The sequence below is a fragment of the Nymphaea colorata genome, chromosome 10, assembly GCF_008831285.2.
Source record: "Nymphaea colorata isolate Beijing-Zhang1983 chromosome 10, ASM883128v2, whole genome shotgun sequence".
Classification (NCBI taxonomy): Eukaryota; Viridiplantae; Streptophyta; class Magnoliopsida; order Nymphaeales; family Nymphaeaceae; genus Nymphaea; species Nymphaea colorata.
The window spans coordinates 18,392,962-18,407,921 of NC_045147.1; the positions used below are offsets into that span (position 1 = coordinate 18,392,962).

Below are 14,960 nucleotides of genomic sequence, written 5' to 3' on the forward strand. Positions count from 1 at the left end.
GCCTCCACTCCTCGAATACTAGAGCATCACTTCCTCTCAACTGAAACAAGGATATGAGTATCCATGTCACTTGAACTAGGGACCAATAACCTATCAGCCACTGGTCCAAGTCGATGAGCTTCCACACCTTCTGACAAGCTAAAGAGGTTGAGAAGTTATTTATGATGTCTTCAATATAATCCCTCCTTATAATTCTTCTCTTTTTCAGGTGAGGAGGGAGCCCCACTGCCCGGCTAAAGAGTAAAGCCTCCATTCAACCCATTATCATCATAGCGTACAAAAACTGCTTTTAGTGCATTTGGGTACCATTTTTATTGTGCTTCAACTTACATGTCAATGGTCGTCAATGGTCCTCATGTTTACCAACCTTCACACTATTCATTGCACAGCACACTCAAGGACCCACTTTTTTCCCTTTACTTTTCAGTGGAAAACACTCATTCGAATAAATTCCTTCGCAAACCGGTTCGAAGGTTGGTTCCGGATTTCATTAACAAAAAACAAACAAATTACCCCATTAAGTTATATATATCCCTAAAAAATTTAACTTTGTCTGGTGGCCTGATTGCATATAAGAATGCTTTTTGAATCAAACCAAAGACGCTCTCAAGCAGCCTTCCCTTTTGACCGCACATGTGTCGTTTTCATTCTTCATTTTTCATGTTTCAAAGCTTTGCATTTCCACTCATCAAAGCCGGAAATGGTGGAACCTTTTTCTTTCGAATACTAAAATCGGATGGATTGAAGCAAACTTCCAGATTGGACCCCCCCACTCATCTCGATCGATGCCGAGATCCACCATAACCCTACAGTGGGAATGGCATATAAAGTTGTTCCCCACATATTTTGGTGGGAATGAAAATGGTCCTCCTATCTAGGCTCCTAATATAGAACCATAGGCTGCCCATGAAATTGCTGATGTCATACATGATTCACCACCATGATGTTTGTCCTTGATCATCATCCCTTTGTCATATTTAAAAGAAAATTTGAGGAAGAACCATTTTTGTTTTTTTTCATCAAGAGATCGATCGGGGATTCAATCGCAAAAATAATAAGGTTGACCCATGTTAGTAGCATTGAACTTGTGGTTCAAAAGTGGTTCTCCAAAATAAGATCATGGAGTTGAAGAAGAATGCATGGCTGATATTAAAGAAAAGGAGTCCCCAAGCTCCTCCTCTCCCAATTGACTCCATAGTCTACGGTCGTGTTTGGCTTTAGCAGGGAGTTGACATTTATTTGAATGGCCGGTTTGACCAGCTGCACCAAACTAACTCACTCCCTAGACAATTTGACTTGAAGAAAGTTGAGAAACAAAATGCATTTGGTAGGGGTCTGAATTATTTGCCTGGTTTACAATTTGAAAGAACTTGAATAAGCAAGGATGCGGTTAAATGCTTAGGAGTGCAGGCAAGCATAGGAAAAGGATGCAACTCTTTATGAATTCCTTCTTTTCAAGAAGAGAAAGATTTCCACTCGATCTCTTGAAAAAGTTTCACTTGACATCTAGATCTCTAATTTTAATTCGATTTTCAGGATACGCGGAAGCTCCGCTAAGTAGAATCTCTCTTTCGAGATCCGTTCAAATGTAAGTCGCTTAATAAATGCTTTTCTTCACCAGAAAGGGAGGACCGAACTGAATTCCTCAATGGAATTGGTCAATTTGAACCGGTTTTGGCCTCTCACACCTACTCTGGTTTTGGGCCTAACAAGGCTCCATGATTTTTTGACCTGCCAATGTGGGGTTTCTGTCGGCAGAGCTCAAAATCAACGGCTTTCGTGTTCATATTTTGCTCCCCTTGCAAGTAATGAATCAGTACCACATATGGTCGAGTCAAACAGTGACGCAGAGCCGGAGTCAAAGAAGATCCAGAGCTTGGTTCCACAAAGGAGGAGAAGAACAAACGTTAAGGACTCTGATCCGACTAGGGGCAGAGCCAAGGGAGGGGCGGCCTCACTTCAAAAGAACAAAAAATTAAAAAAAATGATATTTCTGTTTCAATCAAAAACTTTAGTTCAGCTTTCGTCATAAAAAATTTCGAACGGATTTGACTCGGACAGGTGGTCTGAAGATTAAATTTGATTTTGTTTTTCGTTTATATTTGGATTTATAGCTTTGTTTAGGATCTGTCGACTGAAAAACCGTCCAGAATTGGGTTTTTCTTCTTACTTTTAAGTACTTTGTTATTGGAGTCCTCGAGCGGTGACATGTGAATTTTCCTTTAAAAAATAATTGAGCTCTCTGTCGGGACTCCGAAAGAAATTTTTTGAGAAATCATGCATAAAGAGTTTATCGATGTTCTTAAAGAGTTTTGTTTTATTTATTATTCTTTTTTTAAGTTCGCTCTCCCGATAACTTTGTGCCTTTCAAGTGGAGATTTTTTTTTTTTTTTTAAATGGATGGACAATAATTAATGAAGCTGATGTCCGCAAATCAACTAAGTAATAGTAGAAAAATAGATTAGTCAAAAGACGGAGGGGGAATTTGAATTTCTCCCAAAAGTTTTCCTGCACTCATTCCCACCGCATGGGCCATCGATACTTACATCCTTGATTGAGCAACTTGAAATTTGGTCCTTGAGATTAACCTTTTTTCTTAAAATTCGTATAATTTTCTTTCAATAAAAGGATGCCAATTTCCTTGAAAGGAGAAGGGAAGAAGTCCTTTACATAGAAGGATCCGGAAAAGATATTAAAAAAACTATTTTGCTAATAAAAATAAAGCTGATCATCATTAATATATATAAAAAAAAGGATAACAAAAGAACATTAAAGAAGCTCGGTCAGAAAATTCAACTCTTTGAAAAGTCAGGAGCTGACTGAGCAGAAAGTGGTAGCTGTCAAAATTAAACCAGTCAACGCGGATCCTCTTCAGCACCATGTGAGCCCGGTCTTCCCTTCCTCTGTTATAAAAAACAATTCATTACCTCACTAACTTCCCACGTCCCTAATTGCTTCTGAATTGCAGAGGAGAATTGAGGAGAAGCCATGCCTTCTTCCGGATTTTCCTTCCCCATGGCTCTCTTCTTCTTCTTCGTTGCGGCTGCTCCCCCTCTGCTGGTCAACGGGGCAAGAATCAGCACGTCCGTTTCCACCCTGGTCCCCGAGACGCTCTACAACTCCATTTTCCTGCACAAGGACGACAATGCCTGCCCTGCCAAGAACTTTTACCCTTACTCTGCCTTCATCCAGGCTGCCAACGGGTTCCGGAAGTTCGGGAACACCGGGACAATCGAGATCAGGAAGCGAGAGATCGCCGCTTTCCTTGCTCAAATCTCTCATGAGACCACAGGCAAGCAGCAAATTAAAGCATCTCTCTCTCTCTCTCTCTCTCTCTCTCTCTCTCTGAGTTTCGATGATGGTGGTTGCAGGAGGATGGGCAACGGCACCTGATGGACCTTATGCATGGGGACTGTGTTTCAAGGATGAAATCAGCCCCCAGAGCAACTACTGCGATGCTACCAACAAGAAGTGGCCTTGCTACCCTGGGAAGTCCTACAACGGCAGAGGACCCATTCAGCTTTCATGGTATGTCAAATCTGATCTATTCACAACGTAATTCTAACATACATCATGAAGTCTGTTCACCACTGCCATCCAAATATCCATAGGCGAATATGATGATTGTCATTTCAAATCTTAATCGGGGGTTGGAAGATCTATAAACTCAAACTATCGATTAGTTTACATATTACATACATAGTTGGTTTTCGTTTCAAAATCTGCAAGTTTGTCCAGTATCTAGCCATATTTGCAGCAAACGAAAATTAATTTTAATGGTGTGGAGTTGGGGAACTCATGAACAGGTGAGGAACGTGAAAGCGAATGGTGTTTCTCGTCCTCCTTGTGGACTCTATCCTACTTTTGCTTCCTTACTGTAGCTTTTCGAAGCCTGGTCAAACCAGTACCCGTGATCTTCTGTTGGCATATACAGTGATATCATCCAAGATGTTGTAGGACCTCTTTGATTAATTTTGAGGAAAAGCAGTGGTGTCTGGAAATCCAGGGACGTAATGCCAAGTGATGGAACCCGAAAATTTATGCATGAAACTCTCAATTATTTTGAAATTTTAAATTTTAGGAAACCTCATCAAGGCCGGTTCTTATATGTATATATTTTTTATTGCTTGCTAATATTTTTATGGAGTCTGCAAAAGGGTTTCTGTTGGCACATATTAGGGTCATTTGGTGAACCAAACATTTTGTGAGTGTTTTAAGTGTTTCAACTTTTAAAACAGATTTATAAAACACTTACACAAAGTGTTCCAACTACCAAATAACCTTAACAAAAGTCGTTTAATATCAGCTTGTCTGCGTTAAACTTGTGTGTGTGTGTTATAAGCGCATGCACGCTTGTGTGTGATGCCAACGCCACTAAGATTATGAAGCCCCGCGTCCACACACAGTAGCAGCGTAATCAATTGGTAAAATGTACAAGGTCACCGTCATACTACAACTGGAGCATCGTCATCCTGACCCTTCCCTTATCTGAAGGCCCTCAAAAAGCAACAGAGTTATCATCATTGATGATCAATGGAGACCTTACTTTTTCATCATTTTCTTCATCCACTATATCAACTTTTTGGAACTTACGTAGAACCCTACTTACCAGTAATTACTATAACTCCGCATTCAGATATTATTCTAAAATTTGTCATCATCTTTGTCGGATCAAACATTAATATTTGTTGATGCAGGAACTACAACTATGGGCCTGCAGGAAAGGCAATAGGGTTCGATGGCCTCAAGAACCCCGAGATCGTCTCCAACAACTCGGTGATCGCCTTCAAAACTGCGCTGTGGTTCTGGATGACAGAGCAGAAGCCTAAGCCATCGTGCCACCAGGTGATGGTGGGCAAGTACGTGCCGACGGCCGCAGACCAAGCGGCGAACCGCACCGTTGGGTTCGGGCTGGTGACTAACATAATCAATGGCGGGCTTGAATGCGGCAAGGGCGACGACAGCCGAGTTAATGACAGGATCGGTTACTTCAAGAGATATACTGGCATCTTCAATGTCACCACTGGTCCTAATCTTGACTGTGCCAATCAAAAGTCTTTCTAGGAAAAGGAAATGAGAAGCAAGTTAAGCAGATCGAATGAAGCCAAGATGAGAATTCACGTTGTAGAATAATCAGAAGGGGAAGATATCTCGGTCATGTTGATTGATGCAGCTGATGATGGTCAGTACGTTTCTTAAATAACAGTTTTATTGTGTGATCTAATACATAATTTCGTGCTCCATTAAATTAATGTTTATGCCTGACCAGATATGTTGTGTCCTTTAGGAAGAGAGTTAGTATATATATATATATATATAACGCTCGGTAGGTCACGAGGGAACTCACCCATTGATGCTTTCTGCCTCTTTGAGGTTACTTAAAGTTTAGCGAGTTTCTATTTAAAAGAAAGGTACTTTGGCAAAGCAAAAGATCGATTTCCTTTAACAAATTACAGTTCTAAGTGAACGAGAGAATGAATCCCACCATGCGGGCAATAGCCGAAGCACCCCTTCCTTCCTCTTACCCTCAGGTTTCAGAGGGTGTGCTACAATGTGGCAATGTACTTCAACTTGTAAATAGGATCCATTCTCTTATAGTATAGGAACATATCCCCCATGAGTCGAACCAGAGATATGCCGTATAATGATCACCACGTTCACCCATTTGAACTATGCCCCTCAAAGACAATAACATTAAAAGCTACTAGAGTTGAAAAAAAAAAAGTGGTACAAGCCTGAAGTAGTAGTAGGTAAGAAAAGTAGAGCAAGTATGAATAAAGTGGTAATTAAACCTGACTGCTCCTACGTAATGTCTTCCTTCTTTTCATCTTGTACTTGAAAAAAAAAAAAAGGAGTTGGTGTCAAATTGGTGTCTCAAGTTCAAGTCTATTATACAAAGAGCAATGGGCATGCATAGTTGAAGGATGTAGTTGGGAGATTAGGGCAGCTTCGTTACTCATGGTTCCCAGTTTGTAGTCCGGTTCCGGTAAAGATCCAATTGCTGGTCAGAGTTAGATGCAGATTGAAATTTCATAATATAAAGTAAATCTGAGTCAGATATCCGACATCTGAACCAGATGACATACAAAAATGGATCTTATGCTCGTCATATGGATTTGGTTTTAGAAAACAGGGTTCAAAGCGGAGTTTGAATCCAAATCCAATCAATTAGTTGAATTTGGTAAAGGCTGGACTCGACTCAAACCCAAAGCATATATACAGTTGCGGCCAAAATAACACAAAGTGACCGTGTTTGGATTTAAATAAAGGTTACAGGCGACCAGTGGCATAGCTAGAAAAAATAACTGAGGGGCACTCATCATATCTAGAGGAGCACCTATATATGTACAAAAGTGAATATTAAACGTGCCAATGTAAAAATAATGAAATTTCAAGGAGCAGGTGTGGGCAACTGCCCACGCCAGCCCACATGTGTCTCTACCACTACAGGCAAATGGGCTATGCAGGCACTCTCGCATCTCTAGAGACATGATCTCCACTCCAAGGTTTCAGTCATACTTTTATTATTTTTGGATGAACTATGTTGTGATTAAAACATTCAATTAAGTAGTTTTGAGCTTGAAAACTATGATCAGGTTGGACATTCGGCGTGCCCAGATTTGTATCTGGATCTACAAAATTTCATAGAAACTAGTTCTGAAATCTTAAAAACAGAGTAGAATTTGGGTTTCAAGCTTTTTCACTTGTCCTTCAAACTGATGTCTATCCTTGGCCTTCTAATTGGTCTACTTTGATTTTGTTTAATCCTAATAACTTTAATTCTGCCCTCGCCATTTATGATATTAAATGGTTTCAACTCCTTTTAAGGAGTGTATTATAGTTGGTCAGTCGAATTGAAGGTGACTGTCCCTCACTCAAACATCATCGGGAGGGATTCTCCTGTCTCTTTTTGAGAGCAATGAGTTGTTAACTTCCTGCTCCAAAATCACTTTAACTCATATAAGCAAAAATGGGGCACGTTTTTTGAATTCCTGATAAAAATTGCTCCCTATTTTATAAACGATAGACTGGGAAAGAAATTACACCGGGAAAACCATTAGAAGGAAAAGCAGTTGGAATGACACCATTGAGTGACACGTGTTTGCATTTCCAATTGATATTTGTGCAACCTACTTTCTGAAGTTGAGAAAGACTCGAACCCTTTATCCTCAAGCATATCTTCTCAGAGTCTGTGCGGTACACCGTATGGATCGGATCGAGGATATACTCTAACGATCCAAATACAAGTTCATGTCACATGACATCGCCCCTGGATTGATTCAGTTCAAGCAAGCGCAACCATTATGATAAGTGTGACGCCTTTATTGAGAATTTTCGGGTCGGGCTGGTAGTAGTCTGGCTGGCCCGGTCCAGCCTGATAGCCATCCCTACCAGTCGGTGGAGGATAAGTAACAAGGTTGTAAAGATAAGGATATAGGACCCACCATATGAAAGTAAGGACTAAAAAATCCGAATATGAGGACTAAAAAATCCTAATACGCAATGAGACCCGATTCTGGCTCAAGAACGTGGTATACAAGGCTAAGTGGTGAACGCCGTCTAAGTCAAGAAGTTAAAGACTTCAACTACCCACCAAATGTGCCCACTTTGCCGGCGGCGAAAGGAACGGAGATACTCTTCTTTTGAAGGAGAGATTTCGGGGAGTTTTATATCCGCCGACGACTGTTAAAGAGCACGGTTAATACCTCGGGAATTTAATTTACAAGAGGTTTTTGACTTGTGTGTTTCGATGACGCGTACGAAACACATTTAGTTGAAGGTGTTCCTCCAAAGTTAAAACTCATTCTATGAATGTAATGGGCCTTTAATGATAACGCGTCGGCTTTTGCTTTTTCTTTTTAAAATTTAAGCTTGTTTGCCTTCTAAGGGAAAAAGGCATCTTCCATTATATTGCTCGAGGGAGCCGTAGTGTTCGTGGAAAAAGCTACTCAATGACGTTCTTCAAAGCCTAAACTTTAGCGAATCTGCAACTTAGCTGCACCCTAGCCAGCCAGTCCACCAGCCCGGCTTACGGGGAAGAAGCTGGGACCATCGATCACCCAAAAAGGAACAAAAAAAATGGCGATAAAATATGATCCCAGGCTCCATGACAGCAGTGTTTATCATCCACTGGATCGATCGCAATCCTCTTTAATGCTATAAGGCTGTATCTGGCAGACAGGTGTACGTCTTACTCTCTGTTTCTCTGTCCGGTTGGTAGGCTGCCCACGTCGAGTTTGGCAGCTTCTACTATTTACCGTTCAGAAGGAAGCATCTGGTAGAAAACGAACTTACTGCTTCTTTATTACAGTTTGGGCACTAAAGATGACACTCAAATTACACGATCATACATGAGAGACAGAAAGAAAGGTTCCACAGGCAAAGAGTGCCATCAAACACGTTAAACACACACCCAATGAATGAAAAAAGACGACAATCCACAGAACCAAACACGCGAATTACATCTGCGAATCCAAACCCTCCACCACCAACCAATCAACCGCCAATCAGATGCCATCTGCAAACGTAAAGAGGATGTAACCAGAAGATCAGCATATTTTTTAAGTACATGCTAGAGAGAAACAGGAGGAGAGAATTAATTAAGAACAGGAAGTGGAACGAACCAGAGTTTAGGAAGAAGGGAGACAGGGCGCCCTAAGGTCACTTGGTGATGGCGTAGACGGCGTAGATGATCCCAGGAAGGTACCCCAAAATCGTCAGCAACAAGCAGATCCAGAACTCTATCTGTCAACACAAAAAGGAGCAGAGAAAATATATATATATCAGACTCACAAAAATAAAGGGTAGCAGAACAGCAGTTTCTTATAGTAGAAGACCAGTTTCAAAAACTCCATGAAACTCAGTTACTTTTTCCTCCGTCACGAGAGAGACAGAGAGAGAAAGCGGTGAAGTCTTCTATGAAACACACACACACACATACTGCTATTTCGAACTTAAGCCTCTCCTGAAACAAAAGACACACGAGAAACAAAACAAAGGGAAGGCTCCCTTGATGTTGTAACACTAGTCTCTCGTAACAGGCAAATCTTTTTCTTTTGCCCTCTTCATCGTTTTCACAGAGAAAAAACAAAGACAGAATCGAGGTGGGGGGTTAACCTTGCAGCCGAACTTGAGGAAGACTCCCAGGGGAGGAAGGATGATAGCGAGGAGGATGTCGACGCAGTTGGCCGTCCCGTCACCCATCTTTCTCCCTCTTCTTTCAAGTCTTACTCCTCCTACTGCTTCGCCTTCCTTCTTTCTCTGCTCCTGCGCAGATAGACGGAAAACAGAGGGCTGCGGAGTGACAACAACGAGATGGCCGACCTCCTTTTATAGCCTCAGAGATGCCACGTGGCATTATTGATAATAAACCGGCGATGTGAGACGCCGGAGGCTCATCGCTGCGTAACAGCTAAGCAAAACGCCAACCCTCGACCGACAACCTTTCCACGTGCCCGCATTTGACACGATCTCCGAGCCACGTGGCAGTTTATCTAACCGTTGGATCTTTAGCCACCACCCTCTCTCGCTCTCGAGTGCCGATCACGTGGAGGCTCTCCTTCGCCGACCCCACTCCGCGGACCAAACCTTTGAGAGCCCCCGCCGATATTTAATCGTTTTCTTGTTCGTCCTCGTCATCGTTCATATCGTCATATTTTCTCTCTCTAGTAAAGGTTTGAGCAGAAGTGCTTGAGCTTCCCTTGTTTAATGGTTTTGTAAAGGTATTATCCTCTCTTTCGCCTTGTAAAATTTGATGAAGCAATCAAATCTCATGTTCAACAACGACTTAATATGCTTCTGAAGTTCAACAGAGTTGTTTTTAAAGCCGAAGATGTTCGTTGCTGTCGGTTTAGTTCTCCATTAAATCATGATCTCAAGTTTAATTAAGTATCGAAGCAGTAACCGGCCACTAATCCAATCAGACCGGTGAAAGTATAAGTACAAGGTGGAAGTTCAGGAGAAACCAGTTGCTTTCCCATTGTTCTTGCCTGTTTAGAGTTCTGCACTTGAATGTCATCTCCGTGTTCAATTTTTATACCGTATTAAAGGGTGCTGTCCAAGGGCCCATGTTCTCCTTCATGGATGTAAAAATACAAGGGTGAGGGTAGATGGTGATATGTCGAAGTCATCTGACCTCAAGCCCTTGGAATCTTCCTGAGTGTGAAAAGGGAAGGCATCAAAAGAAGGAAAAGGGTTTGGACGGTGAAGGAGGTTTACATCGTTGGGCCCAAAGTGCATGCATGCCTTCATTTGTCAAGAAGAAACATGTCTTTTATTTTTAATATGTCTCATTATGATCCAATCTTTGAATTACATATGTATTCATGTCAAAGCTTCAATATTAAGAAACTTATTTATAATACATTGAAAGAAATCTCAAAGATAGAGATACGGTATCATCCATCTATTTGATTTTGACTGATTTTTTCCCCATATGTTGTAGATTTCAACGCAGCCCCTCAGACTGAATTCGAATACCATGATTGCAAATATGAAAGAAACTGCAAGATTTGATCTGAAAATTATTGATTGCCGTATATAAGTTGGAGGTTGTAAGGTCAAGTAGGAAATTAATTATGAATTTTCAACCTGTAATATGAGCTAAAAATGGCGAATTTTTTTTTCCCAGTAGATTGAGATATCAATTTGACATTCAATAATCATTCAATAAAAAAATCTCATATTGATACCATGGCTGTGAAAATAAGTAAAGAATTTGAAAGAATTTTTTTTTATAAATAGAAAAAAAAAAACAAATATATTGGGTGACTCAACGGCTCAAAGAGCCTATATCTACGAGAAAAAAAAATTACTTTCTCTTTCTTCCATTTATACATGTTGAAACTTCGAACTTAAGAAACTTCTTTGCAATAGATCAAAATGAATCTGCTAGCTTATTATATTACAGACCAGTTCTATTTGACAAATTTATATAGATAGCTTTTGCATACGCTGTATTTTCTAAAGCTGGCAAGTAGACTTCCATGGTCACATATATTGAATTTGGTGGATTGGCATATCGAAGGGAAATCCTTGAATAGGTCTCTGTTTAGAGGAATGGATCGTCATCGGTATCAAACACGTCCAGTGGTGTAAAGATGTGTACAACAATCGTCACTAGCAAACATTTTTCTCACTGGCGCAGTGTGCCGCACAGTAGATAATATTTCTAGTGACGATAAAGCTACTGCTCATACAGACCTAACCTCCCCCTCTCCAATTGAGATCTTCCAGTTTCTCTACTTTTAGGAATCGCCTTCGGCATAAAATCTCCAAGGCTGTATCCTTATGCCTTCAAGGTTCTGGTAACATATAGTTGAGATATTTTAGTTGAGGGGGTCCCTCCAATTATTGGTAACATCCTTAGCCCCATTGTCAGCTAAACCAGTACCCGTCATCCAGCAAGAATTCTATATTATTGTGAAATCTGTCGGGCTCAACTCGGTCTATTGGTTCCTTTTTTTTTAATTTTTCCCCCACAATTGGTTGTACCAATTATTTGAATTAAGAGAGAGACGTCACAACCAGTTAAAAATGTCCCACACACACACACATTTTGATATGTATGACGTCCTTACACACACAAATAAATATGTTGATTTCTCTATATTCACTTCATTTTATAACTTGAAGAACGGTGGGTTGGCCCAGTTGCAGTGCAAGGCCAAAGGATTGAGAGTAGATTAAACCGCCCTGGTGTTGGCGCTTAGCAAGGCCAGAAGGACCGGTAATTTCCTAGTGGGTACTACAATAAGTGAATGTTTCACAAAAACAAAGTAACCTGATGGCTGATGTCAATCCTATTACAGTTGGATATATATAAGAAAGTATATATATATATATATAAGATGATCATGAGGGTACTTTGAGAAATTCCTGTTAAATGTTCTATGTGCATCTTGAAATAAAAATCTATGTACAAATTTTATGCAGAAAATGAACTTTTTCGTTGTCAACCGAATTTGCAATTTTTAATATTCCTACTTTTTGGAGTGCAAATAAGCTATTAAATAATCCCTTGCATACATGTCAGGTTTCAGTAATTTAAAGGTTGATTACAATGTAAACAAACCTATAGATCATCTCATGATCTAAAAGGCTACCTGATTGACTAAAACAACTTAAAGTCTGAAAGCATCGATTCATTATTGTAAAGAGACCTTCTGTTAAAGTACAAACTCCATACAGTGCAAGGCAAACGTGAGTTTAAAATTTAATGCGTGCCTCCCACCTAAAGGTCAAAAACCATAAACTCTTTGGTGGTGCAAAGGCATTATAGAGTTCCATCTCCTCTTTGATTCACTTCACCACTTGATGTATCCTTTTCCACAGAAGAGACAGTTCTGGCCTTAATCAAACACCAATTACATGGTGAAACTTTTCTTTCAGCAGAAAAAGGAATCGATTACATGACTATACGGTATTCTAATTAACGTTGAACAAGTCGGTGAGAAAAGACGATGGACGTTGATCTTTCAGTCTTAGAGTGTACGTTCATCCCTGAAGCATTACCTGGGAATGCAATCAAACATGTCTTAATTAAAGCCATGTGGCTTTGTCTAATCTCGAGGAAATGGATGCAGAAACTACGTACTCTTTGTCAAGTTTTACTAGTCACTATGATTTAACAACAATTACTACCACTAAAGCACATATACAGGAGAAGTTAAAGTCACATGGGTTGGGCGACCCACCGACCTCAGAGTTTTCTAATGCATGGCTTGGATTCTGAGAGAGATTGATTCCAATATAAGCTGGGATCAGCTGCATTTTGGGCTAATTTCCAATCTGGAAAGCGGCAGAGCCACGTTTGGGTATTCGAATTGAAGCCATGCTGAGCACATGGCGCATGTGGGAGTGTTCCTAAATGGGGTTCATGCAATCCCCCCTTGTTTCTTCACTTGCTTTTCTCTCCTTCTTCTTTCTTTTTCGTTCTTGTGAACCTTTTTTTTTTTTTTGGAGTTTTTATGATCGAAGGCTAAATTTCGAGCTCTTGCTTCAATTTCCAAAATGAAGGCCCACATTGACTCTATTTCTGTTTAATAGGGAGCAGATTTTAAGCGAAGTTAAATGCTTCTTAGCTAAAATTTAAAATCATAAAATCGGACAGAATAATGCAGTAACTTCATTCAATTTGAGGAGATAGATCTTGTTACACAAGTTAATGGATGATGTGAACATGAATATTAAAACCTTTAGTCCATGTTCCAAGAAGGGCCGAAGCTATCCCCTCTTCCTCAGTTTTCAGAGTTTAGGGCTGCTTTGGATGCTGGGTAGACCTTAACTATGAGTGCAGCCAGAAATTTCTGATTAGGGGGCACTAGTAATAAACTTTAAATTTTTAAGTGACATTAACATGTACATGAGAAAAATTATTTTGAGATATCGGGTCCATGTGGACAATTGCCCACACGGTGCTCCCAAGTGCCTCCATCATTGCCGTTGACTAGGGTGTCACACTGCCATCATTTGTAGTAAAAAAAAATAGTGTCCATATGAATCAAACTAAAGATCGTACTTCCACCGATCCGTCAGCCTGACAAGCTATGTTGTGCTACTAGAAGCAAATATTAAGCTTTGAATGCCTAAACTAATTTGTAAAATCAAAGCAAAAAGGTTGGCCTTTTAACTAACATTTATCAAACAAAAAGTAAAAATTTAGATAAAGACCAAAGGTAATAGAAAAATCTGCAAATGCACATAATGAACAATGGGAGGAACCGCAAGAATCTTGCCACCTCGTGTACACATGCTAACTTCATCAGTTCGGACAATATACATGTGTGCAACATGTGATTGCTCCAATTTGTCCACTGGATTTGTTCAAAGGGAAGATGCTCCTTCCTCCCCTACATTTGGAGATGGTAAGGGAGTTAAATCTGGTATATCTAGTTTTATCGACAATCAAATAATTTTCTAAATAAATGGAGACAACATAGTTTCAATGGCATGCATCGAGAGTGTCGAGTCATTTAACCACACGATCGACGCAAACTACTATATGATATTTCTAAATTGGACTCAGAGTCGTGCTCTCAAACAGTTAAATTTGGCAAAGACTCTTATGCAAAACTCACCATCGATCGATTCTTAATCAAATTTACATTTACTTGTTCATGGCCACTAATTCAATCAAAGATTGAATATAGTTAGATGCCAAATAATGTCCAAACTGTTGGCGTCCCTACCTCTTTCTGCAAAGAATTTGGAAAAAGAATGTGGAGCCCTAACACAGCTGGCAAAGAAACCCTATGTATCGCTGGTTGGTGTACAGCAGTTAGGTGAGATCGATCGAGAGAGTAGACGAACCACTTCATTTTAGACTCGTGTTGAACTTGTCATTGGGAGTTTGAATACTTAATTAAACTCGTAAATTGCGGCCCCGGCAATCTGAATGTTCATCTTAGCTCGGCCCATGTATGTAAGCTCATCATTAACCAATTGTAATTTTTTTTTTTCATAATTGAATACATGATATAAGTAGATAAACTCCAAGCTTCGACTTAATCTGAACATGTATGTCCTCTTGCAAATCCATGTACGCTTACAAACTCAAATTTTTTAGACGGGAAAGCTCTAAATCACCTAGCTGGCTGGGTCCGGTTTTAATCATAATAGAATGTCAATGATATTCATATAGGAAAGAACTTTAGATGCCTCAAACTTTTCAAGAGGGGGGCTAGATGCCTTAAGCAAAGAAACCCACAAAGTGACCACTTTAAGGCTGGATATAAATGTGAGGTGGGTCCTTCCACAACTTTCATCCCAAAGATTTATATTAGAATATTCCCCAAGAAACATTTGTTGAGAACAATTCTATTTATTGACATGTTTTTAGAATATGGACAATCTTCCACGGCTGCCTTGGCTGTACTTTTGACAAGCTTTTGCCAACTTGAAGCGCTTTCCAAAGCCACAACCAATTGGAAAGGCCCCACTTTCTTATCTTTTGCATGTTC

The 14,960-nt window shown here is 40.1% G+C and overlaps 2 protein-coding genes across 2 annotated transcripts; one reads left to right on the top strand and one right to left on the bottom strand.

The window, feature by feature from the left end:
- The first annotated feature begins 2,946 nt into the window (after positions 1–2,946).
- LOC116261871 (chitinase 10) lies at positions 2,947–5,270 on the top strand. Its single transcript, XM_031640782.2, has 3 exons — positions 2,947–3,292; positions 3,372–3,528; positions 4,698–5,270. Exons 1-3 carry the CDS (start codon positions 2,989–2,991, stop codon positions 5,062–5,064), a joined length of 828 nt encoding a protein of 275 aa, XP_031496642.1. The 5' UTR covers positions 2,947–2,988; the 3' UTR covers positions 5,065–5,270.
- Positions 5,271–8,279: 3,009 nt separating this feature from the next.
- On the bottom strand, positions 8,280–9,318 carry LOC116261928 (hydrophobic protein LTI6B). Its single transcript, XM_031640877.2, has 3 exons — positions 9,118–9,318; positions 8,625–8,745; positions 8,280–8,518 (listed from the first exon to the last, which is right to left on the bottom strand). Exons 1-2 carry the CDS (start codon positions 9,202–9,204, stop codon positions 8,662–8,664), a joined length of 171 nt encoding a protein of 56 aa, XP_031496737.1. The 5' UTR covers positions 9,205–9,318; the 3' UTR covers positions 8,280–8,518; positions 8,625–8,661.
- Between the last annotated feature and the right edge of the window lie 5,642 nt (positions 9,319–14,960).

Excerpts from the sequence above, each read along its gene's own strand:
- LOC116261871 (XM_031640782.2), top strand. The coding sequence starts at position 2,989 with ATGCCTTCTTCCGGATTTTCCTTCCCCATGGCTCTCTTCTTCTTCTTC. Across the intron at positions 3,293-3,371 it reads AATCTCTCATGAGACCACAG|GAGGATGGGCAACGGCACCT; the intron begins GCAAGCAGCAAA and ends TGGTGGTTGCAG. Across the intron at positions 3,529-4,697 it reads GGACCCATTCAGCTTTCATG|GAACTACAACTATGGGCCTG; the intron begins GTATGTCAAATC and ends TTGTTGATGCAG.
- LOC116261928 (XM_031640877.2), bottom strand. The coding sequence starts at position 9,204 with ATGGGTGACGGGACGGCCAACTGCGTCGACATCCTCCTCGCTATCATC. Across the intron at positions 8,746-9,117 it reads TCCTCAAGTTCGGCTGCAAG|ATAGAGTTCTGGATCTGCTT; the intron begins GTTAACCCCCCA and ends TTGTGTTGACAG.